The sequence below is a fragment of the Amaranthus tricolor genome, chromosome 10 (genome assembly GCF_026212465.1).
Source record: "Amaranthus tricolor cultivar Red isolate AtriRed21 chromosome 10, ASM2621246v1, whole genome shotgun sequence".
NCBI lineage: Eukaryota > Viridiplantae > Streptophyta > Magnoliopsida > Caryophyllales > Amaranthaceae > Amaranthus > Amaranthus tricolor.
Window position 1 is genome coordinate 11,294,184 of NC_080056.1, and position 24,833 is coordinate 11,319,016.

At 36.5% G+C, this 24,833-nt stretch overlaps 2 protein-coding genes across 3 annotated transcripts; one reads left to right on the forward strand and one right to left on the reverse strand.

The window, feature by feature from the left end:
- Positions 1 to 306: 306 nt before the first annotated feature.
- Positions 307 to 6,096, reverse strand: LOC130825419 (RNA-binding protein 1-like). Of its 2 annotated transcripts, XM_057690637.1 has the most exons (7): positions 5,955 to 6,096; positions 3,901 to 4,022; positions 3,524 to 3,809; positions 3,319 to 3,380; positions 3,156 to 3,237; positions 766 to 883; positions 307 to 652 (listed from the first exon to the last, which is right to left on the reverse strand). In XM_057690637.1, exons 1-6 carry the CDS (start codon positions 6,037 to 6,039, stop codon positions 783 to 785), a joined length of 738 nt encoding a protein of 245 aa, XP_057546620.1. In that variant the 5' UTR covers positions 6,040 to 6,096; the 3' UTR covers positions 307 to 652; positions 766 to 782. The 2 variants fall into 2 exon arrangements, with proteins under 2 accessions (XP_057546620.1, XP_057546619.1); XM_057690636.1 differs by having other exon boundaries at positions 307 to 883.
- A 15,490-nt stretch (positions 6,097 to 21,586) lies between these two features.
- On the forward strand, positions 21,587 to 24,645 carry LOC130824833 (uncharacterized). Its single transcript, XM_057689852.1, has 5 exons — positions 21,587 to 21,872; positions 21,921 to 22,162; positions 22,286 to 23,180; positions 23,448 to 23,752; positions 24,574 to 24,645. The coding sequence occupies exons 1-5, from the start codon at positions 21,587 to 21,589 to the stop codon at positions 24,643 to 24,645; spliced, it is 1,800 nt and encodes a 599-aa protein (XP_057545835.1).
- Positions 24,646 to 24,833: the final 188 nt, after the last annotated feature.

Below are 24,833 nucleotides of genomic sequence, written 5' to 3' on the forward strand. Positions count from 1 at the left end.
ATCCCATGCTCCCTTTCTATTCATGCACAAAGTCTCCTGATCTCAAGTTTAAGATTATATTAAATTCCAAAGACTAGTTTCTGATATACTTGATTACACAGATCATTTTAGAAAAGTTTATGTAGAATTAAATCCGAAATCTAAATAAAACAAAAAATTTGTAGGTGAAGGACTTTTATCAACAAGTAACGCAACAAGATACTTATTGTGCCTTAATGAAATTCTTAGAAGATTGAAAGATCACGCGCAAAACTCTACGACAGAAATCCATCCCCAAACCCCCAACCCTCCCAAACACCAGGCCAATAGACTAATTCCTGACAGACTACCCCAAAAGCAGGAATGTCTATAGAATCCAAAACCATCTTCAAGACCAAGTAGCATTGTCAAATGTACTCAGTCGAATACATAAAAGTTATTAAGTATCTAAAAGCGAATACAATCTAGTATTTAAAGTTGCTAATAAAAGGGTACAAACTCATATGCACCCAGGCGTATATAAAAAGGTACAAACTCAACGCCCCATGTTATACACCCAAAATCCCACATATTGGTCCTAAAACGGACTCGGTATGAAATGTGCGCATTTTCTCCAACTGCAAGAACATAGTATCAACCGCATTATTACAAACCTCCCATTTCAAGCAGATTCCTACATAAAAACGTTCTTCGATAATTTAGAGTGAATATTTGTTTCTGTTTCAGTTATAGCCTATAGAGCGATTAATGCCTAAGCCTCAGCAAATGAACAATGACGTTTATCACCTGCAAAATCCCATCGTTCAACGTTTTCTACGAAGTCCACCACCTGACCTGGCAGGATAACGCGCAAACTGGAGCCTTAAATAAGGAGATTCTCGGTCGTTCTCATCGAACTTATAACCTGCAAAATCGAGCTTTACTCACGCCGCAAAATAGACTATGGTAGAGGTTTATATGTATTTTGGGGTCATTACGAACCATAGTTACATAGAACGTGGAACGTAGCCACGTTCCACGATCCGGGAACGTTTGTCCCCAATCACCATGAAACGCGACCCAAATCGCTAAAGGTGACGTTCCGGTTTTTAAGACCTTTTTTGAAAGTATTTTGGCCTTCAGTTATGAATTAAAGATAAAAGGTAAAAAAACGAATGAAAACTTGAAATCTAAAAAAATTCCACTTGAAAATAATTTCTTAAAGCATAACAATCATTTTAATTTAATTTTGTTTTCAATTAAATATTTTATACATAATGTATCTCGTATCCAATTGTCCCCAAGTCAATCTAGGTTCCATTCCATGTTTCAGAACCCGTTCCCCGTTCCGAACCAAATGTCGTTCCACGTAACGTTACGAACTATAATGTACCATAACTTACATACATTCAAACTAGAACACTATTATATGTTCTTGAAACGTAACAGCCAGAATTCGAGGGTCAGCTTACAAGGCCAGACATACAGGAGAGGAAACAGTTAAACCTAATGTCCGCAACTCAAAAAGAAAAGAGATGCCAGCTCCCCTTTGAAACAGAAAGAGTAGCAGGGCAAACAAAAGTGGTAATCAAACTAGGGTAAAGAACTAAACAAGCCTAGCAACAAGGCTCAGATGTCAAGGCTTTCTAAATTCATGTGGCTGGCCATCCAAGCTTTATGGACCACGTTAATCCAAACTGTAATTTAAAAAAAGGTGACGATGAAAAGTATCCATCAGCAAGGTCAAACCACATCTGAAGACCAGTGGCACACACAGAACAGTCTATTTCACTCTCTACAACAATAGCGTTTTACAATTCTGCACGGAGCAGTTCCTTGGTGGTGCGTTGCAACAATAAGATTATTAATCTATAAAAGAAATATCTTGTGTGATAACTATCTGGACTTCAAGACCAAAATATCTTGATGACAGGGAAATGAAACCACCATAGTTGTAGAAACTAGTATGAGTTAGAAAATTTCTAAATCTTGAAAAGGAAGGTAACTTTACGCAAAACTCTACATTATTAAAAGCAGGGACTATTACTATAAGTAGGCAAAGAAATCCAATCTTCTATATACTACCTGGTGTTTAACAATTAAATTCCATTTTCAATAATGAAGGCAGAACTCATTTCCGAGGTATCTGATGCGCAGAACCAGACAAGAAAGAGGTGAAGCATAGCTCAACTAATACAATTCCAAGAATTTGGTACAACCGAACAAATTTTAAACATGTTTTATTGGAGGCATAAATATCAAAATGCAGCACTTTTTGCCCAGCCCTCAACCCTTCAAATCAGCCAAAGGCCCATCCAATAAAATCCTAGCAGATATCTTCATATATGTTATCAAACCACTATCCCTATGAGTTCACCCTTCAAAGTGACACATGGTGCAACGAAATATCAGGGTAAAAGAATAGGGGCAAATCTCAATTTATACTCCTAACAACATTGGGAAAAGCAAAATGAATTGCAAACCCATGCAATTATGCTATTCTAGCTTATGGTCTGCATGAAAAGTTCCTCAATTCCATCAACTTTATTAAATAAATATTAGTAAAAAAAAAAACTTGACTCGTGTCAGACTCTAAAAAAGTCTAATATACTTGCATTTACAATTCAATCATCACAAGTTCAAAAGCAGGATTAGTACAAGAAAACGATACAGACAACCCAAAGGATCCCTTGCTTAATCCCAATTGTAATATTGAAAAGCCTCCAAAGATAAGAAGAAAAAGTTAACATTTAACAGAGACATTAAGTTCTATATTCTCATAAACAACGTCGTATGTTACCCGTGCACATAGATAACAAGGTCAGAATCTCCCTTGGCCCTTATCGGATATGGAACAATAGAAAAAATATTTTCTAGTAACAAACAAAACAAAGCTCTCAAACCAATCATTGACCTCATGTAGAACTGAAGAATTAGAACACAATTAGTGTCACACCATTTCTTCTAAGCTCATTTGAATAGTAAAGATTGGATCATATATTCAACACATGTCAAGGCAACAGTTCTAGAAAAGAGAAGTCCAAAACCTTCATTCCTAGAAATCAAGCTCCTAATTTGCACCTCCACAGTAGTTTTGACAAAAATAAAACAAGCATGTAATGGATCACTAAGATCAAATGAGATTACATAGATGTACAAAGTTGATACAAACAAAAGAAAAACCTCAACTAACTCACCTTGCAAAGCATCCAGAGCTGTTGCAGCATGGGCAGGGCTTAAAAAGTCAACAAAACACAGCACAAATAGATCTGACCCAGACTGCACATTAACATTATACGTAAGTCCATATCCATGAAAAACGTGATATAAAATTAGTGGAGTAAACAAAATTCAACATACATGTCTTGCTTCCTTGGTTACAAGCCTGACTTCCTTGTAGCCTACGAAGGGACGAAAGATGTCTGCCAAAAGAAGTAAAGGAAACAAACAGTCCCAGATCCTTTATTGTGGGGGGGGGGGGGGGGGGGGGAGGGGGCTCAACGATAATAGAATATATGAAATTAAAAATAGTTTTCCAAAGTAAAAACTATCAACACAAGGATACGGGCCACTTCCCTGCTTGTACAGTTTGCAGGCAATCCCTCAACAAAGAGAGTACTACTGGCATCAGGCGGAAGAGGAACCTCCGACCTTCCAGATACAAGATTAGAACCCTGTCCTTTAGCTGACAGCCCAGGATCCATTATCCCAAAATTTGCCATACGAGGATCGCTTACAATACGCGGGTCACCAGAAATGCGTGGATCACTACCCATGCGAGGATCATGAACAACATGACCAGACACTCCAGAACCAGGTAATCTACTTAAATCTGCCCCTGGATATGCTTGCTGAAATAATTGAACTTTGTATTCACATCAGACATATCCAATCACAAATAAAGTAAAGGCCAGAAAAAGATTATTAAAGCTAAGATTTTACCCCACTCTGTAGATAATGATCATAAGATTGATTTATAGCTTCAGTATCTCTTACTGCATGCTGAGTAAGCCTGTTATCTTCCTGAGGATAATAACCTATCATATCATGCCCAGATGGTATGTCTACAACATCAAACCAAGAATTCAGCAAATTATGCAGCACATATTACCCCTTTAGCTGTTTTTAATGCACAAATAAGTCTACAGCTTCAACTTTGACATTTGACTTATCTAAATCACTATAATAAACAAGTAATTTTATGAATTCTGATATTACTTAAAATGTATCCAATATACTTTTACTTCCAACTTTTTTAAAAAGATATTTTAAAAACCATTATTTTGCAATCAAGTTAAAAGTTGAAGTTGTGCCAGTCTTAAGAGAAAAAATGGAGTAGCAATAAATAAAAAAAGAATTTGGAGAAACAATGTGAAGACAAGAGCATAATGTGTCAATGACATTATAGGCAAAACTGAACACATAACAGGACCCGTAAGAATAAAACATGAAAGGTACAACTAATAGTGACCTGGTAACGATAATGTCACACTGTTCAAACAGTTACCATTTTATGAGTATACCATTAGTTTAAATTGCATCTACTTTCTAAAGACGTATGAATGGCAGTAGAGATATTGTAGCTGAACCCTGATCAAACATAAATTTAGAGTCATACGTACGCACAAAGTTTGTTTACTAATTTTCTTCTATTTAAGGGAGAAAGAAAAATAATGATTGTTGAAGACAAAATAGAGAAAAGTCTCATAAATATTCACTAGACCCTACTCCAGTCCATCACGCACCCAGCCACCAAACCCTCAATTGGAGTTTGTAAATAGAAGGCTTAATGATGCTTTCAACAGAACAAACAATTTAATTCTTTAGCAGAAAATGTGAACTATCATTTTTTCATAGCAAGATGTGAAAGCAGTAAGGGTATTATATCAATAGTCTAATTACCTTGCATGTAGAAACCTGGTTTGTCTATATAAGTTTACTATGTAAGTCATTAAGGACTAAAGAAACAAGGAATTGTATATGAAGACACCAATGATTTAGTGTTTTACCAAGATTAAAAAGAGTTAACTGACATACAAACTTTTAAAAATCAATATTTTAACCAGTTTGGCAACAAAGGTAACACAAGGACTAGAGCAAATAGCGCCCTATCAAACATTGGGTTCCACACAAGTTGCTTGCTTATAGATATCGGCCTTGTTTAGTAAATGACTTTTTTGTCGACTTGTTAGTTAGCCTTTTGGCTTGTCTTGTTGATTGGTCAAAATTATTAGGTATATGAGATTCATGTAGACATTGGCTTTTATGCCAAAATCAAAAAACTAATGAGTAGCTTTTTTCATTGCTTTTGACTTGTTAACTCATTTTTCTCTAATTTACGATGAGCAGCCAATTGTCAAACACCATGTCCTACAAAAATCCTCTCCCTTTCCAAGATAATGTTGTTCTTTAAGAAAAGAGATCTAAAATTATCCTGAAAATATATACTTCATAAGTCCTAAAAAGATAACAATTTCCTCGTTCCAAACTCATAACCTACCCCTTGAGAAAGTATTTCTCTTGAAAAAAAACATAAGTTGTACAATCTGCAAGCAAATGCAGACACCATTACACAATTACCCGTTAAATCCATCACAACGAGTTCTGGACAGATTAGTAAAATTGTAAACAGGAATTCAGGAAAACCCATCAAACATCATTTGAACCTCATAAACATAATCACCATTCAACATTAAACTTCGAGAATATATAACTATCGAGACTAATACCGAACATAAATATATAAATGCACCTACTTTTACTAAACAAATTGAATTAATCAAATGTTAACTAAAACCCTAAAAAGTAGAGAAAAAAGAAAATTAAGGATCCTAACAGCAAACTACAATCCTTAAAGCATCTAACTATATAATTAAATAAATAAAAAAGAAAGAAAATATTTTCAAGCATCTAACTAATCTTCCATTTCTTTGTTACAGAAAAAACCCTAGTTTAACCAAGAACAAAAGAAGGAGAGATACGAAAAAAAAGTATACCATAATCAGAGCGGGGACGTTTCCCGACAAGTGGCGCAGCGGGCTGTTGCCTAGAGTCGGTGTACCTCCATTGTGCATCTGACATTTTCGCTTTCGTGAGAGAAGATAAGGAAATTACAGAAGAGAATAGAGAGACTTCACAAGAAAAAATTTAAAACGACCCAAGGTATATTGTTGATACGAACCGGGTTTTTTTTTTTTTTTTTTGAAATTCCACATAGTAATATTGGATTTTCTACGTGGTAATAAGTCTTTTTAAAATTTATGTGGTAACTTTAAGGTTTATTTAACTAAATCTTTGTGACCTTTTTACCTCAAAAACATTTGGAAAACGTCTATTAGTATGGATTTTCATATTTCTGAGATTTAAACATCAAAAATTCTCCCAAAGATCATATTTTTCCTAATTTTCTAATTTCAATTCATCAATTTCTCTAATTTCTCAACCTCTAGTTTCCTAATCCTAATTCTCCAATTCTCAAAGTTTAGCAACAAATTTCAAGAATTCAGCTATTGGTAGATTAATTTCAAAAGTTTTGGGTCAATTTTGTTTGGTTTACCCAATAATTCGTTTGTTTTAGCAAGTAATAAAGATAAGTAACTTTAATTTAGAGTTTGAGAAATTTGTTATCACACTTTGAGAAATTGAGGGATTAGGATTAGGGAATTAGGGATTAGAAATTAGAGAAATTGGGGAATTAGGTTTATAAAATTAGGGAAAATGTAATCCTTGGAATGATTTTCGATGTTTGAATCTTAGAAACATGGCAACCGCGACTAATATATGGTTTCCTAACGTTTTTTTGGTTAAAAAGGTCATGGAGGTTTAATTCGATAAACCTCAGGATTACTGCATGAATTTAAAAAAAAAAACTTTAGTTACCACGTGGAAAATCCAATACCTTAAGGTTACCACGTGGATTTTCTCCTTTTTAAAAAAACCCGAATATATTATTATTTCCTTTGTTCCTTAAAGAAGTTCTCACAAAAATTGAGTAAACATTAAAAAAAATTGAATCTTTTAGATAACAAATATATTATTTTATTGAATTCTTCACAAAGTACCTATTCTAAGTCTTAATTTTCCTTCACTAATGATTTAAGATTTAAAGTTGTCAATTTTAACACTTAAAAAGCAAATTCCAATGTCTAAAATGCCAATTTTAATCTTTAAAATGACAATTCCAAAAGATAACTTTAAAAATAAAACTAAATCATTTTCAAATAAAATTTAATAGATAGATTTACTAAATGATTTAGGCTTGTGAGTAGTCACAGGTATGTTGTCGTCTCACAAGAGATTTACTGTTTAGTAGATGTCTCTATTACTTTTTCACCATTATTCCGGTCGCCCCATGACATTGATACATTTGAAAATCACAATTAAAAATTAGTGGGGACATTAAAAAGCAGTGAGGATATTACCAAAATAAAACTATATATAGCAAAGTAAAAGAGATCCCATAAAATAAAAATATTGACAAACTCATAGGGATAGAGAAAATACATGCTAATATTTTAACATCTATTTTATAACGAAAAGTAAAACTCAAAAAAATTTCCTTTATTTTTTCCATCAAGTAATAATTTACTCTTAATTTCTTTTAGGTAATGAAAATAATACTAACTCTCAATTTCTTTTTTTTAATACATATCTAAATCTCACAGATGATTAATTAAAGAACTATTATCTTTATAATCTTGAAGAAATACTACATAATTATGGTAGTTCAATGATGAGCATGTCATGAAATGTTCCCGAGTGATATGATAGTCAAAGATGGTCAAAATAAGCTAATCATGAAAGAGCTCAATTACGATAAAGAATCATTGGAAGCTAAACTTCATAACCTACTCCTGTTGATGACTGTACAGCAAACCATAATATATAATAATATTAATAGAACAATTGAAAAAGGTAAGTGAGGTGTTTTTTGCTACATAGACAAGGTGAGACGAGAAATATATTTATGTGGAAGATCTTATGTGCATGTCTAAGATCGATGGGTGAAATTGTCTTTCTTATTGCTTCAAGTGGCATAGCAATGTTGTTACTTCCTAAAATAAGAACTACATATTCACAATTTGGGATACCCTTTATGTTAATGAAGATTTTATGTGTAGAGATATAGAACCAAATAATTAGTTGACAAAACTCCTTAAAAGAACCAAGCTAATAATATGGGATGACGCCTCAATAATTCACAAGCATTATTTTGAAGCTCATGAATTTGATAGGAGCTTACGTGATCTCATTCGTTGTTTAGATAGAAAGTCATCTACGAGAAAATTATCAGAAATAACTTTGCCTTCAAACTCTTCATTCACGTTAACTGTTATTTCAACTGTCAAATCCTAGACTCCTGAGTGGGGAAGGGAATATTATAATTTTTCGTCATCTCAAATAAACATGTGATCAATATCAATCACATAAACATAACTATAACATGTAATCAACACATGGTCACACAAGCACAAAATAAAAAAATTGAATAAAAGTTATTTGAAAAAAAAAACATCTTTTCTTTTTTTTTTTGAAAATGTCGGCTATCGAGAACATTCTTTTACATGGAACCGAAGTTCTGCGATTCGAGTAACTTTAGCTCTGATACCACATGTAACAGGAGCGGAAATTTCGATACATAATTAACATATAATAATAATGTTTAATAGAAAAATATTGCGGATGTCTCAAAATGTCGAACTGTTAAAAACTTTATATCATAAAAACTGAAACTGTTTAAAACAAAAGTAAAATATTATATCTATAAGAAATATTGTTTTCTCAAAATGAAAAAAATACATCATCATCATCAAGTCATCAATAAAGACACAAAAAGCAACAAAGTTCTCGATAAACAGTAATTGTTGCGGCCTAGATCGGAACCCGAACTAAATCCTGCGAAATGCTACCATCCATGATACCGATGACATCCGATTAAATCGGTCAACGCTTAATGCCGAGCATAACTTTTTATCAAGCTCAAAATACGGAAATTATACGCTACATTTACAAAATAATAATTTAAGTACGAACTTATAATTAATTGACATCCCTGTATACTTTTACCATATTCTTTTTCTGTTCCATACTTTTGAGTAATTAAGATACCATTTCAATCTTACGATGGGTGACATCTCTAGGGCTGAACAGGGTTTGGTCTAAACCGTAAACCAAACCGGACCAAACCGTAATTTAAGTATTTGGTCTGGTCTACGGTCTGAATGGTCTGGTCCGTTTTTTTTTTTTTTTTTTAAAACGGTTTACGGTCCGGTCCCGGTTTTTAAATTTGTAGACCAAACCGGACCAATAAACCGTAATAAACTCTAAGTCTCTAATATTAGGGATTAGGGCAAACATTTCTCAATAAACAAACATTTCCTTCGCCTCCTGCCCATTCTCCTCTCCCATTCTCCTCCCATTCCTCGCCTCCTGCCTTCAACTCTGAGTCTCTGAAGTCGACAGTCGCCTCGCCTCGCTTCCTTCAACTGTTCAAGCTTTAACCCATCGACAGTCGACAGACGCCAGACGCCAATCGACAAACGACCTCCTTCAAAGACGCCTCTGCTTCTGTGGTTCTTCGAGGCTTCGACGCTCCTCCTCCAATCTTCATTCTCCAATCTCACCATTCACCACGGAATCAAGTGTAGAATCTCGTAATGTAAGTATATTGGTTGATTTTTTTGATTTTTAGGGTTTTTTTTATCAGTTTTTGATTTTTAGGGTTTTTGTTTCATCCTCCATTTGATGATTACTGGAATCAGTTTTTGAAGTGGTTTATGAATTACTGGATATCTTCTATTCTTTTGTTTTGATGATTACTGGATATCTTCTGTTTTGATGATTATTGGTTTATGAATCTTGACTTATCATATATTGATTAAGTGTTGTAATTTTGATGTAATAATGTGATTAATTGTGAGATGTATCATGTAATGTTTGATATGCAAGAAGGTGAAGACTGAAGATCAATGAGCATTATATGAAATAGTGAAATAAGGTTAAATATTTGTGGGTATTCTTAGGTTGTTTGTAAAATAGTGTAATAAGTGTTTTATATGCTTCCATCAAAATTATATATATATGATTTGGATATGTTGAATGTTAATTTTGTTTAAATAGTTGAATGTTGTATTACTTGTTTGAATGTACAGGCACAACATCTGAAATGTACACAAAAATAATAAAAAACCGTAGACCAGACCAGACCAGACCGTTCTAGAACGGTCTGGTCTGGTCCGGTCTGGTCTCTTGACTGGTCTGGTCTGGTCTGAAAAATTTCAGACCGGAATTTCTGGTCTGGTCTGATTTTTCTGTCAAACCAGACCAGATCGGACCGTGTGCAGCCCTAGACATCTCCTGGGAAGTTTTTCCAGGCGCGCACGAGTGAGGCCAAAGTGCGTTGGAAAGACTTGTGTTGGTTTGTGGGGCTAGTCTACAATCTCCATGAGTAATCACCAGCGGTCCGAGGGGCCGGGGTGTTACAAATGGTATCAAAGCAACCCTGCGACCGTGGCTAATTGTGTATTCAGTGCACCTAGCGGGGGAAAAGATCTTGAAACTACGGTCCAACGAGGATGTTGTATTCCTAAGTGGGGGTGAGTGTAATACCCCAGATTTAGCTTGAAAAAGTATTGATAAACTACTCATATCAACAAAGTACATCTTTTTTTCATGGAGCCTATTTGCTAAGAACACCTCAGTTAAGCGTGCTTTGTATGGAGCAATCTTAGGATGGGTGACCTCTTGGAAAGTTATTCCGGGCACGCACGATTGAGGTCAAAGTGCGCTGGAAAGACTTGTGTTGGTTTGTGGAGCTAGTCTACAATCTCCATGAGTAGTCACCAGCGGTCCGAGGGGCCGGGGTGTTACAGTTACTGCCACTTATATACAGTTTGGTAATCTTAACACTTAAGTAAATGTTTGGTTAATACTCATAACCGTACCATGCATCATAGCATCAACACTAATCAAGTTTATCACTTATCAACAAGCACATCAATATGACACCTGATACATGTAAGGATCTGGTTAGGTGAGGACCATAGTCCTAAACCCTAACTGTGGTGAGAGTCGTCACCCAATACAATTTATGCTCGAGCTGTACAGGATAGGTAGCTAACCCCCTGTCTTATACCGCATTTTTATGTGCCGACCAATATGGGCGCCGGGATTTTACATGCTGGTCCATGTGTAACACCCGAATTTCCTCCCTTCCTTCACGACTTCTAGTTTCGTGTAAGGGGTTGGAAATTCAGGTTTACGGGAGGAAATTCGGGTGTTACACCATGGTTCGACATTACCTTACTATTAGGGTCATTTAATCAATATTTATTCACACAAGTACATCACATTTTTATTACTACAATTTAACTTTGACTTTAACTTTGATCAACTTAGATAATAACTTTTTTTATATATTATACTAATATGACTAATTTTATATATTATACTAATACTAGACTTATACTAGATGAATACGCCTAATTAGTTATATTCATATAGTGCAAGTCAATTAAAAGTTGTAGATTTAATTGTGCACGAGAAAACTCCCTCCAATTTAATTATTTAAATGCATAACCACTATACAAACACCCAATATATAATAAATAAATTATTTTATTACACAAAAATTTGTGACCAACCATTTTAGTCTTAAGGTGAACGATGAGTCTAATTTGAGATTAATTTAAAAATAATATTTTCTATATAAAAGAAAAAAGAATATGTGGTCGCAATAGTGGCTGCTTATTAATACATTTTTTAAATTTTAGTTCGTCGCAAGATGGTTGCCAAGTAGTCACTGATCGCGACCAACTGTGTCTTGTCGATGATTTGGAACAACTTTCATGGGTGGTCATTGGTCAGTGATTTTTGTTGCTGGTGTCAACCCTCATTTATGCAGTGTTAGTGGATTAACAATTAAAAAATAATATGATAAGAATCAACTTTTTTGTTTTTTTAGTTCCTTGAAAAAAAGAATTTTTGTTTTTAATAGAAAACTCAATATATTAAAAGATAAATAAATAGTTAAGTATCATTTATGTAGTTGGTGCGAGTTCAAGCTAATATAAGATCTATAATTAGAACGGTTACTCTCCAGTAAGATGTCTTAGTCGTGCAATTGGCCCAAGCTTAATAATTTTTTAAAAATATTCTAACATGCTAATTTTAAGACTTAAAAGAACAATTTCAAGACTTAAAAATCCAATTTTAAGACTTAAAAAGTCAATTTTAAAGTTTTTAATATCTACTTTAATGTTTGGGTCATATCCGATTTTAAAGTTGAAATGAGAATTTAATGTTCTATAATTAGTCTTTTAAGTCTTAAAATTGGTTTTTTTAAATATTGAAATTGACCTTTAAAGTTTTAAAACTGTCAAATTCTATAACTTAAAATGTCAATTTTAAATCATTGAAATTGATCTTTTAAGCCTTTAAATTGACCTTTTAATTTTTGAAATTGACATTTAATTTGTAAAATTGGTATATATATATATATATATATATATATATATATATATATATATATATATATATATATATATATATATATATATATATATATATATATATATATATATATATATATATATATATATATATATATAATTTGACCGGCTGTATAAGACGCGTCTCATAAGTGAGATGGATCTCACCCAAATTTTTGTGTAATTAGAAAACTTATAATAAGTTTAGAAGCAATTTTTGTATAAAATTGTTTGACAATTAACATATTTATACAAAGAGTCAAATTAAAATAATGAATAACCTAGTATCTAAAGTGTTAATTTTAAACTCTCAAATAACATGCCAAACATTAATAACCAAAGTGAATATTTTATTTAAGTAATATATAGACGTCTTAATTTATTTTTTCTCCCTAACATTATCTTAAATGAAAATTTATGTAAGTCCCGTTCCATGAAATTAAGTATTTGTGTAAATCTAGGTACGTGAAATTCAAGTAATTGAGAAGGTCTAATGTAGAGCCCACCATACCAAATACCAATTATTCTCATCGTCCAACTTTTTTTTAATAATACTGATTCATTAATAAAGGATTACATCAGAGATAAAAATTAGTAAATACATAACTGTTTTAATAATACTGACTTGAGTGTACAAATGATGTGTGCATTCATATGTGACTCTTGAAATCCAATGAGTATGGTAATGTGGGTGATTAAGTTGTTAACTTAATAATTGTAGTGTTTAAGTGTGATTTATTGTGGTGAAGTATTCATAGGAATTATTGGTGTTGATGATTAATAAAGAAGTGCAAAGGGTCTTGGAAGATACTTTGCTCGAGCAGAATCTGACAGAGGAAGTCTAATGGTCGCTCGGCCGAGCCGCTCGATCGAGCGAGCTCTTTGGGTTGGTCGAGCGGTCAGACAGAATGCATCCAGAAGTTTTTTGTAGCTCGCTCGACCGAGTAAGCTCTCTGTTTTGTTCGAGCGGTTCCTCTGACATGCCTAGGATGCTGGTTTTCGACCTTTCAAGTTCTTGGAGATGTTTTGTAACACCCCGATATTTTTCCGATATATTAAATGATTTGCTAGTAATATTATTATTATTATTATTATTATTATTATTATTATTATTATTATTATTCTTTTTAGAAAAATATATTTCTTTTTATTATTTATTTTGTTAGTAGGTTAAATCACGAGACTTCAACTTTTAAGGCAATTAAAACCATTTTAAGTCCAAACCTTTTTCCTAATCTATCTTTAATTTAATTTAAAAAAAAATAAATGTGGGAAGGTGATTGGTTTTGGCCGGGCATATGGAGCAACATTAGGGGATTTGTAACTTCTTAAGGATATGGAAAGATTAAGGAGTAATTGCCTTCCATAAGTATTGCCTTAATTTTCCTTAATTTCTTTATTTCCTTAATCTCCTAATTTCCTTACATCTTTTCATTCCAAACCATTTGCAAGTAAGAAAAACACTCCCAAAACCCTCAAATTCCCACGCCTAATCCTCCATTGATTCATCAATTTTGGTGTTTTGTTCTTGAGCAATTGTGAGTAATCCTTAATCTAGTTTTTATTTTTTAATTTTAATTTAAATTTCTATGATTTTTATGTGTGTTATTTTATAGTTTATGATTTGTTCATGATTTAAAAATTCATGTGTGAAAGTATGATGTATTTTCTATCTAAATTGATGTATGTTTTTTTTAGGGTTTTGGATATGTTTACATATGTGTGAAGAAATTGTTTGATGGATAATTGAAAATATATATATATATAAAAATGGATGTTCATAGAAAAAAAAAATATATGTGGTGTTAGGAATTTATTTAATTATTTTTATTGATTAGTAGAAGGAATTTATAATGTTGGTAAAAAAAAATATATACATGTAAATATGTGATGTGTATGTGTGTATACAATTGTGTAAAAAGAATTAAAAATAATAATAATAATAATAATTCATTAAAATTTATTTTTATGTAAATTTTTTTGTTTAGATTTAATAGGAAATAAAGCATTGATATTTATATTTTTGTGATAAAAAAAATGGAATGACAAAATCCCGTAGGTTTTGAAAATGGTGAAAAAAAATGTGTTTTTGGAACATTTTTGGCTTTGAAATTAAGTTAAAAATACTTATACTATGTTATGAATTATGAAAATTGGTACCGGGGGGTTTTGACGCCTTCCGGACGCAACGGTGAAGTCGGATTTTTAATTTGACAGTTTTAAGTTGAGTTTCTGGACAGATTGTATAGGTTGTCCTGTTTTGTGTATTTACCATGTTATAGTATGTGATGGATGTTCATGTTGTGTGTAGTATTCTAGGTATGGATGTGATTGTATATGTGTGTTATGGATGATTTGAGGAAAATGTGTATGTGTGCTTATTTCCCGAATACGATTGAACCTTGTAGGAAGTCGATTCGTGACCGGGAATTGATTAAGACGCTTGTGAGTTGGTTATCTTGCTTAAGGTATGTACACGCAGCGTGGTTCGCATTAGTCCGATGTATCATATAATAATGATATACAAAAGTAAAGCATGGATATATAGTACGAATAATGTTATCTTTCGAATCAATAATTTTTATACATTGTTTTGATAAGCAGAGGTAGTATGACCTCACTAACTTTAAAGTGGCCGTAGTATGACGTCAATTGGTGGAAAAAAAAATTTCTCGCGGTATATGAGGGCATTATGAGCCACCGCGGGGGTATGCATACTTAACCATAGGCACCGAAGTAAGGCGAGTGTCTATGGTAGAGACTTGCTTAGGGGTTAGCTCCCCCTAATGTATTGTCTCACTTATGGAGTTTGGAGTGTACCGGCAGTATGGCTGGATAGTACAGCAGTATGGCTGACTAACCTTTACATGAAAATAATTATTCTTAATAAGCATGATCGAAGCATAAGGTTCTGTGAATTGTCAGCTAATAAATTAAAACTTTCTCTTGTGTTATTATTTATTTGGTATGCGACGTTTGCTGACGTGTACTTTTGGTCTTAACGACCCTGCGATGATGTTGTTTCCTATCTGGGCAATGACTAGCAGTAAGTTAAGTTGCAGGTCTGGGGAGTGAGGATTGTCCCTTGGAGAAATAAATCGTTAGGATACAGAAGTCTTGATAAGAACTTCTAATAAAGTTTAAAGAATATTTGGTTTTATGAGGCGATTTCGTTCTCAAGTTGTAATAAGTAGATTTAATTTTTCGTTCTTATCCGCTGCTAAGAATTTCTTATATCTAGTAGTTCATAATAACACTAATAAAACTCGATCCGCAAGCTTCCCTTAATTTCAAATTCGTTTTTAACTGCCTTTTAACATCCTGGTTTGACTCGGACGATATATACTTGTTTTTAAAAGGTCATCTTCTCTTTTCGTACGATCCGAGTTATTCCGAGATGTTACATGTTTCATATCATTCATTATTCAATATTAAACATGTATTAAGTGAGCAATTGTCATTGAATATACTTAGTACTATAAATAAAGCTCTCATACTCACTCAAACACACATCAAACACAACCCCAAACCCAAACACATAGCTGTCGGTTTTATCTCTTGCAAAATTGTAATACTTCATTTGTAAGAGTATTTTATACACCATTGATATAATATAAAAAGAAACTACACACAACGGAGGACGTAGCCATCATTGGGTGAGCCTTCTTAAATCTTTGTGTCTCTTTGCAAATTTACATTATCAAACGTTGTTTATTCTTTGTTGTTTGTATCGTTCATGTAAGTTCTTAGCATCGTATCGATCTTAGCAAATTTTCTCAATAACAGTTTTAACCAAAACTAATTCAAAATTAACAAAACTATGATCGTTGTGTATGAGATCTGACAATTCTGAATATCCTCTTCCACATAGCTGTTTGATACAACCTTCTACGAGGGGATCTTTCAATTTGTTATAGTCTTGAGATAGAATTGAGTTTGATGTAGTTGATAGTAATTGCAATTTTTGTGTCTGCTGCATTGTCGCGTTAATCTCTACCAACAAATCAACTAGAGATTAAAATTCATAACCCCAAACTCTCACAAGGAGAGAGATTAAAACCCAATATATGGGTAGAATCAACTCAATGAATGGGTGGAACAACTCTTTTGTAGGGAGAGGACAAAAAATTATTCTAATCATATTAAAAAAGCTTAAAATAGAAAAATTAGGGGCTTATTATCAATCAAAAGGTTGATAATAGCCCTAACACAATTATGGAAATTAGAGTTTTTTTTAGAGAGAAAAGAGAGAAAAAAGGGAGGCGGCTACGTTAGAAAATATAACTGCTCACAAAATATTGATACACATAAATCCCTTTCGTCCAACCTTATTTTATAGGCAATTGGTGAACAAATAAAAAATACTCCTTCCTATTCGCCATGTGTCTCATTTGACTTTGCATAAATTTTAATAAAGTCAAATTGAACCACATGGGTAAGAGAGAAATGTTAGTGTTTTTTAATTTTGAAGAGGTAAAGTGAGGTTATTATGGATAAAGGTGTAATATAAGATAAATGTTTTAAGGATAAATTAATAAAATTAACAACCAAAAAAAGAATTAAGATATTTAGGGTGACTTAGCTAAAAAAAAATGAGACACATATGTTGAATCGGAGGGATTAATAGATAAAAGTAGAATTTTATAGAGAAGTGATAGAAATGTGCGACTTAAATGAAAATTTAAATTTAAGAAAGTGTATAATTCATGATCAAAAATAAAATTGAATAAATTTAGTAAGACCAACTAAAATAAAAAATAGACAAATTTGATAGAACAGAGGAGTATCAAACAAATATGGCAAATTCTTTATTAAGACCGTCTCACCATAAGACGACTTAATATAGATTCATCTAATTTTAATATATTAAAAAAAATTTAAAACAAAAATAGTTTAAATATATTTTAATTTTTTTAATATAATTAATTTTGACTGCTTATATGGATCCATTTTACGGTAAAACCTTGGGATACAACACTTGCTAAAAGAAATTGGAAAGGGAAATTGAAAACCAAGTCCATCTGTCCATGGACTATATGCAGTCTAAATTTAGAAAAGTCGTCAGATGGCAATGATTAGATAGTATTTTCTATTCCAGTATTTCCTATCAATGACAATATTTGTATATCGTCATAAAAAAATAAAAAAATAATAATAATAAATAAAATAAAATTAAAAAAGTAATTAAAATCATAAAAGCCTTATTCTGTTAAATTCTATCATATAAGGATGATTTATTAATTTCACAAATCACTGTTCTTTACTACAACCTTGTCTTTCTATTATTATTATTATTTTTTTTATAATCTCATACCACTATATATAAATTCTTTGCAAACATCTTAAAAAATTCTATTCTCAAATCCACCCACCAATTTAATCAAATTACTTTTGTCATGGTACTGTTTTTGTTTTTAATTAATTAATTTATTTAATAATTAGCATCATATCCCTAAAATACCCTTTGACCTTTCGGGATTTGACTTTGACTTTTAGTCAATAGGCTTTCTGCTGGGCTTCTCTTCTTCTTTGGAAGGCCCACGGGTTTTTACCTCCAGAATACCTAACTTCTCTGCCATCCCTCTTCTGTGGCTATCCTCCTTTTAAGGAGAATAACTACCCATCACCTTCCACTCTTTCTTCATGCTTGGCTCTCCTTGCTTCAGGCTTGGTAACTGCCCATTACTCCCATTATAATCCACCTCTTCCCTGAAACAACTTCTCTTCTTCACCACTATAAATAGGGGCTACCATCAAAAAGGGAAGATCATCTGAAATAGCTTCAAAAGTATTCTTGCTTACATTATTCTCCTAGCCTTCCCAAATTCTAACACAAGCCTTAGCAATCTCAATCACGCTCTTGCATTCGTTCTTTAATCAGTCCTTCATTAATTTCCGATCTACGTTCTAACTTGAGCGTCGGAGGGGTTTTCCGGGATATCACCCCCCGGGCAAGGCTAACGTGTTGTTTCACAGGAATATAAGTCGCTTCTCCTCACAAGTCGTTTCCCTTGATCCTACTGCCATCAACTTCCAGGTATTTTAAGTGTCTTTTGCACTTCCTCGTTTCTTCACCGAAACAGTTTGGCGCCGTCTGTCGGGAAAGATTGCAAAAAGTCATGGCTCCTAAAAATAATCCTACACAAACTGCAACCGTGCATAGCACAGATACAGACACTTCCGCAGGTCACGCTAACAATCAAGCCGTGACTCGTCGTGATCTGGACATGCTAGCGCGAAATCTCACGGCCGCGTTCTCTGAACAACTTCGCGCCGTCATAAACAATACCCCTACTCAACAACGAGTACTGGAAGATATGGCCGCACAGATAAAAAACCTGGAGGAACGAATCGAGCCCCATCCTGAGATACCAAAATCCCATGAATCTCAAGATGGGAACTCGAGGACTTCCCACTCCAGTAGACGCAACAAAAACAGGCGGGAAAGGTCCAGAGCTTACCTGCACCCTAGCAAGACAGATACACGAGATGGCGAATCCAAAACCGCCACTCCAGATGCTCGAACTTTCCTAGAGAGCAAAAAACGAAAGACGTCTGAGAGCGTCCAGTCCCTGGTAGATAAAAGAAGGGAGGAAAGAAAGAAGGCGGAACTCGCTGGATCTAGCCGTCCCCTCACTTCCGCCACCATGCCGCGGAATGAGGCCGACAAGAGTGTCCTTCCTGAAGAGCCCATATCATTAGTCTCCCCCCTGGCCATGGAGATACTGAATACTCCCAATCCCGGGAAAATAAAAGTACCAAACATGGCTGCTTTCGATGGCACGTCATGCCCACAGGAGCACCTGACGGCATATAAGAATCTTATGCTGTTATACACCACCAACTCATCGTTATGGTGTAAGTTCTTTCCAACTACTCTTACAGGAGTAGCTTTGACATGGTACACCTCCCTTCCCGGAGGAAGCATCCACAACTTTGCCCAACTAGAAGGCAAGTTCTTGAGCCACTTTATAGCCTCAAAAAGGCAGGAGAGATCAAACTTCCACCTGCTTAGTGTCACTCAATTGGAAGGAGAATCCATATCCTTATATCTTAAGAAGTTCCATGAGGCAGTACTGGAAGTGACTGATTTGGAGGAGTCGGTTGCGCTAAACGCCCTAATCAACGGAATGAAGGCCCAACGGCTGAAGTTCCAGTTGGTTGAAAGTCAAGTAAAGACGTATGCAGAGGCCATGAAACAATGCCAAAGCTACGTCACGGCCTCGGAGATATGTCAGGCCCATGATCCAAAACGGCGGAAATCCGAAAAGAAGGAAGCCGGGTCCTCCCTTCAATCCTCACGACGTAGAGAGGAACATTCTTCGAGGGAAAAGAATTACATGCCGCGTCGTCCTGCGCCACCATCTGATATGGGACCTCCACGAGCCAGACAGGTATATGTTGCCGAAGGAGAAACTAGGACGCGGAATCTGGGAGACGGAGGCAATGACCCAATGTTCAATCGAAACAGGAGGGACATTTTCTTTGCTGTTCGAGATCAATTGCCGGCTCCACCACCTGTTACCACCCCCTCTGATAGGCGCAACTATAATCTGTGGTGTGACTACCACAAAGAGCACGACCACACTCTGGCACAATGCCGCGAACTAAAACGCATCCTGCATCAGTTGGCTGACGAAGGAAAACTGTCCAGGTTCCTCAACCCGAGGGATTATAATGCGGGAAGAGAAGGGGAAAGGAGGCCGTGGCAACAGAAACACAGATCCCCAAAGAGGAACGAAGCCCGACGCGAAAGTTCCGACACTCAAGGAACTATCAACATGATTTTTGGAGGATACACTGAGGAATATCCCACCATCCGGGCTGCAAAAAACAGTGTCCACACTTTGCTGAAAGGGCCTCCCATGGCCTCATCTAAGGGACCGGTCATGAAGTTCGACACCACGACCTCCCAACCGCTGCAACAACCCCATACCGACCCTCTGGTGGTCACTCTTAAAATCGGGCAAATGAAAGTCAGACGGGTGCTGGTAGATACGGGAAGCACGGCTGATCTTATTACAATGGAGTGTTTGAGAAAGATGAAGTTCGAGGAAAAGCACTTGCAACCCCTAGACAAACCACTAATTGGGTTTGGAGGGAGTCAGGTCATTCCGTTGGGCACGATCATTCTCCCCGTACGGGTAGGGGAGAAAAATGAAAGCCGGACTATGCCCATACGGTTCACAGTGGTAGATCTCAACTTTCCCTACAATGCTATTATGGGGCTCCCACTCATTAATAAGATCAAGGCAGCAATCTTTCCCCATCAACTCTTGCTGCAATTCGAGACAGATGACGGACAAGTTGGCATTCTTAAGGGAGACCAGGTGACGGCTCGCCAATGCCTCGTCAACACCCTGAAGCGCGGGTCTTCCGAGACACCTGCAAAAAGAAAGAGGGAAGACAATGTCCCAGCTGTCATGAGCGTGTACAGGGAAAATCCCAACACGCATGAAAGGCCCCGCCCCATAGAACGATACGAGGAAGTAGACATGTTCGAGGGGAAACAAATCAAGATAGGGAAAGATCTTCCCGACACGGTCAAACAGGACATAGTGGCCACCATTGCTGAATTCCGCGACGTCTTTGCTTTTTGCACGGAAGAAATGCCCGGAATCCCTACCAGTGTCGCGTGTCATAAACTTGACATCAAACTAGGCTATAAACCCGTAAAACAAAAGCTGCGACATCAAGGAAGAGAGCGGACTGAGGCCGCCAAGGAGGAAGTCGAGAAGTTGTTGAGAGCCGGATTTATTAAAGAATGCAAATACTGTGAGTGGCTATCCAACGTTGTCCTGGTGAAAAAACCAAATGGCAAATGGAGGATGTGCGTCGACTTCACGGACCAGAATAAGGCATGCCCTAAAGACGACTACCCACTTCCAAAGATAGATCGTCTGGTCGACTCTACGGCAGGCCACGCATTATTAAGCTTCATGGATGCCAATGCCGGCTATCATCAGATTCCGTTGGCAACCGAAGATCAACCTCACACGGCCTTCATTACCAGCATGGGGGTCTATTGCTGCAAAGTCATGCCCTTCGGATTAAAAAACGCGGGGGCAACTTATCAGAGGATGGTCAACAAGGTCTTCCAATCTCAGATTGGACGGAATTTAGAAGTATATGTGGATGACATGATCACAAAAAGCAAACAAGCAAGTCAGCACGCCGCGGACTTACGAGAAACGTTCCTTACCCTTCAGAAACACCAAATGAAACTCAATCCCGACAAGTGTGTGTTTGGAGTTACCGGAGGAAAGTGCCTCGGCTTTCTGGTAGACGAGCGGGGCATTGAAGCAAATCCCGATAAGATCCGGGCCATACAGAACATGAGATCCCCCACCTTAGTAAAAGAAGTACAAAAGCTCACGGGGTGCATAGCCGCTCTCGGAAGATTCCTTTCCAAGTTTGCGGATAAATGTTCCCCCTTCTTTAAAACAATAAAACAACAGAAGTTCGAGTGGACAGCAGAAGCAGAAGAGTCCTTCCGCCAACTCAAAGAGCACCTGTCCACATTACCAAAACTAGTTTCGCCCATCAAAGGGGAGAAACTTGTCCTATATGTCTCTGTCTCCGAATATTCGTTATCCGGAGTATTGGTTGCGGAAAGGGAAAAGAAACAGCTTCCCATATACTATGTGAGTCATGCATTCCGCGGCTCGGAGGGAAACTACGGTGAAGTCGAAAAAGTCATATTCGCAATCGTCATGGCAAGCAGGAAATTGAAGCCCTACTTTCAGTCCCACCAGATCATCATCCGGACTGATCAACCTTTGAAAAAGATATTGGAAGGGAAAAACAAGTCAAGCCGCGTCACAGATTGGGCAAACCAGCTAGCGGATTTCGGCATCGAATACGAGCCTCGAACAACAATCAACGCCCAAGCTCTGGCTGACTTCATTGCTGAAAGCACTTTCCCCTATCATCCTGAACCCAATCAGGAATGGAAGTTGTATGTAGATGGGTCCTCAATGCAATCAGCAAGTGGAGCTGGACTCCTCATCGTGTCTTCCGCAGGGGTCCGTATGGAAAGGGCGGTCAGGTTCGAGTTCGCAGCATCCAACAACGAGGCCGAATATGAAGCATTATTGATGGGACTTAGAATTTGCTACGAAGCGGGAGCCAAAAAATTGTCCGCCTTCTCTGACTCCCAATTGATTGTGGGACAAGTCAACAGGGAATTCGAAGCTAAAGATGATAGCATGAAAATGTACTTGCAGCAGGTGAAGGAATTTGTTCAAAAATTCGACAAGTTCACATTGGAGCACATTCCAAGATCCCAGAATGCACAGGCTGATTCCCTAGCAAAGCTTGCCAGCTCAGCAGAAACATCCGCGGCTCGAGACATTATCTGGGAAGTGCTTCCTAATCCCAGCATCAACTTCATGGTCGATACCATCGACAGATCAGAAACATGGATGGAGCCGTACATCGAATATTTGCGAAATCACACGCTTCCCCAAGATGAAAGCCAAGCCAAAATGCTCCAGAAAAAAGCAAGATGGTTCGAACTCCACGAAGGAACGCTCTACAAAAAGTCGTATACACAGCCCCTCCTGAAATGTGTATCCCCTGAAGAAGGAAACTATATCCTCCGCGAAATACATGAAGGAGGATGCGGTATACATCAGGGAGTGCGAACTGTCATCGGGAAAGTCCTGAGAAGTGGATATTACTGGCCCTCACTCCGAGAAGACGCGGAGTATTTGATCAAAAGATGTCCTGAATGTCAGTACCACTCAAAGATAGGAAGGAAGCCATCTAATTACTTGACCGCCATGCAAGCCGTCTTGCCTTTCGACAAGTGGGGCATGGATCTCCTTGGCCCCTTCCCTCCGGCAAAAGGGCAACGCAAATTCATCATTGTGGCCATTGATTATTTTACAAAGTATGTAGAAGCAGAAGCCCTTAGCTCGATCACGGACAAACAAGTTTGTCAGTTTATATGGCGGAATATCATCACAAGGTACGGCATCCCCCGGGTGATCATAACAGATAATGGAAGGCAGTTTGTCAGCAAGAACACCATCGAGTACTGCGACAAGTTTAACATCCAAATCAGATTCAGTTCGGTGTCCAGGCCGCAAACTAATGGTCAAGTAGAGTCCGCAAACAAAGAGATCCTGAATGGCATTAAGAAGAAGATAGAGGGGGTCAAAGGCAATTGGGATGAAGAACTACCAGGCATCTTATGGGCAAGTCGAACAACCATCAAAGACGCAACAGGGCATACACCTTTCTCTTTAGTATACAGATCCGAAGCCGTGCTCCCAGTTGAAATAGGCGTACCCTCTACAAGGGTCACCTACTACTCACACGACGAAAATGAGGAAGGAAAAAGAGCAAACTTAGATCTGCTGCCAGACAAAAGAGGAAACGCAATGCTGAGATCAATAGCACAAAAACAGAAGATGATCCGTAGCTTCAATCGCCATGTCAAAACCAGATACATTCAAATTGGTGATTTGGTCCTCCGGAAGATCGAAGCTACGGGAAAGATTGTAGAAAAAGGAAAGTTAGGGGTCAATTGGGACGGACCTTTCAAAGTCACCCACGTCATCAAACCAGGAACTTTTGAACTAGAAGACATGAAAGGGAAAAAACTACCACGACCATGGAATGGAGACCATTTGAAAAAATTCTTCATTTAATAAAATTTGCAAGGGGCCAACAGTAAGTGTCTCATCAGTATCAGTCCGCGACTACAATCACTCCGCAACAGTTGCATTGTAATTCGAAATTATTTCAATCACTTGTATCCTTATCAATCATTAATAAACAGGTTTCATTTAATATCCGACTCTTATGTTTGCAAATCTTATTAAATCAGTAACATCGACAAGTCGGACCCCTAGATTGTGATCCCTAAGTTCAAAAAGATGTTTCCTAACCAGGACATCGATAAGTCGGACCCCCTGAGTGGGGTCTCTAAATTCAGAAATCTATGTTTCCTAACCGGATCTTCGATAAGTCGGACCTCCAGGTTGAGGTCCCTAAAGTTCAAAATATTCTAAAGTTTCTCGCAATGATGTTTCCCAACCGGGACATCGATAAGTCGGACCCCCAGTTTGGGGTCCCTAAGTTCAAAAAATATTCAAAGTCTTTTAATGATGTTTCCTAGCCGGGACATCGACAAGTCGGACCCCCAAACTGGGGTTTAAGGGCGGAATATTCTAAGTACAAATTTCATTGATGTCGCCGGCACATGACAAAGCATTATTCCGCGGCCTCAGATAAGAGAAGCCACGGCTCAACAAACAATGCACATGACAAAGCAATATTCCGCGGCCTCAGATAAGAGAAGCCACGGCTCAACAAACAATAGCATGGATACCATGAACAAACTCCATGATCAGAAATATATACATCACATATTCAAAA

What these genes read in the sequence shown, in the direction of transcription:
- LOC130825419 (XM_057690637.1), bottom strand. Translation starts at nt 6,039, where the DNA reads ATGTCAGATGCACAATGGAGGTACACCGACTCTAGGCAACAGCCCGCT. An exon ending in ACGTCCCCGCTCTGATTATG is followed by an intron (nt 4,023 to 5,954) that starts GTATACTTTTTT and finishes TTGATGTTGTAG; the next exon opens with ACATACCATCTGGGCATGAT. An exon ending in AGCTCTGGATGCTTTGCAAG is followed by an intron (nt 884 to 3,155) that starts GTGAGTTAGTTG and finishes TCGATTTTGCAG; the next exon opens with GTTATAAGTTCGATGAGAAC.
- LOC130824833 (XM_057689852.1), top strand. Translation starts at nt 21,587, where the DNA reads ATGATCACAAAAAGCAAACAAGCAAGTCAGCACGCCGCGGACTTACGA. An exon ending in TCATATTCGCAATCGTCATG is followed by an intron (nt 22,163 to 22,285) that starts GCAAGCAGGAAA and finishes TGGGCAAACCAG; the next exon opens with CTAGCGGATTTCGGCATCGA. An exon ending in TAGGCGTACCCTCTACAAGG is followed by an intron (nt 23,753 to 24,573) that starts GTCACCTACTAC and finishes GATGTTTCCTAG; the next exon opens with CCGGGACATCGACAAGTCGG.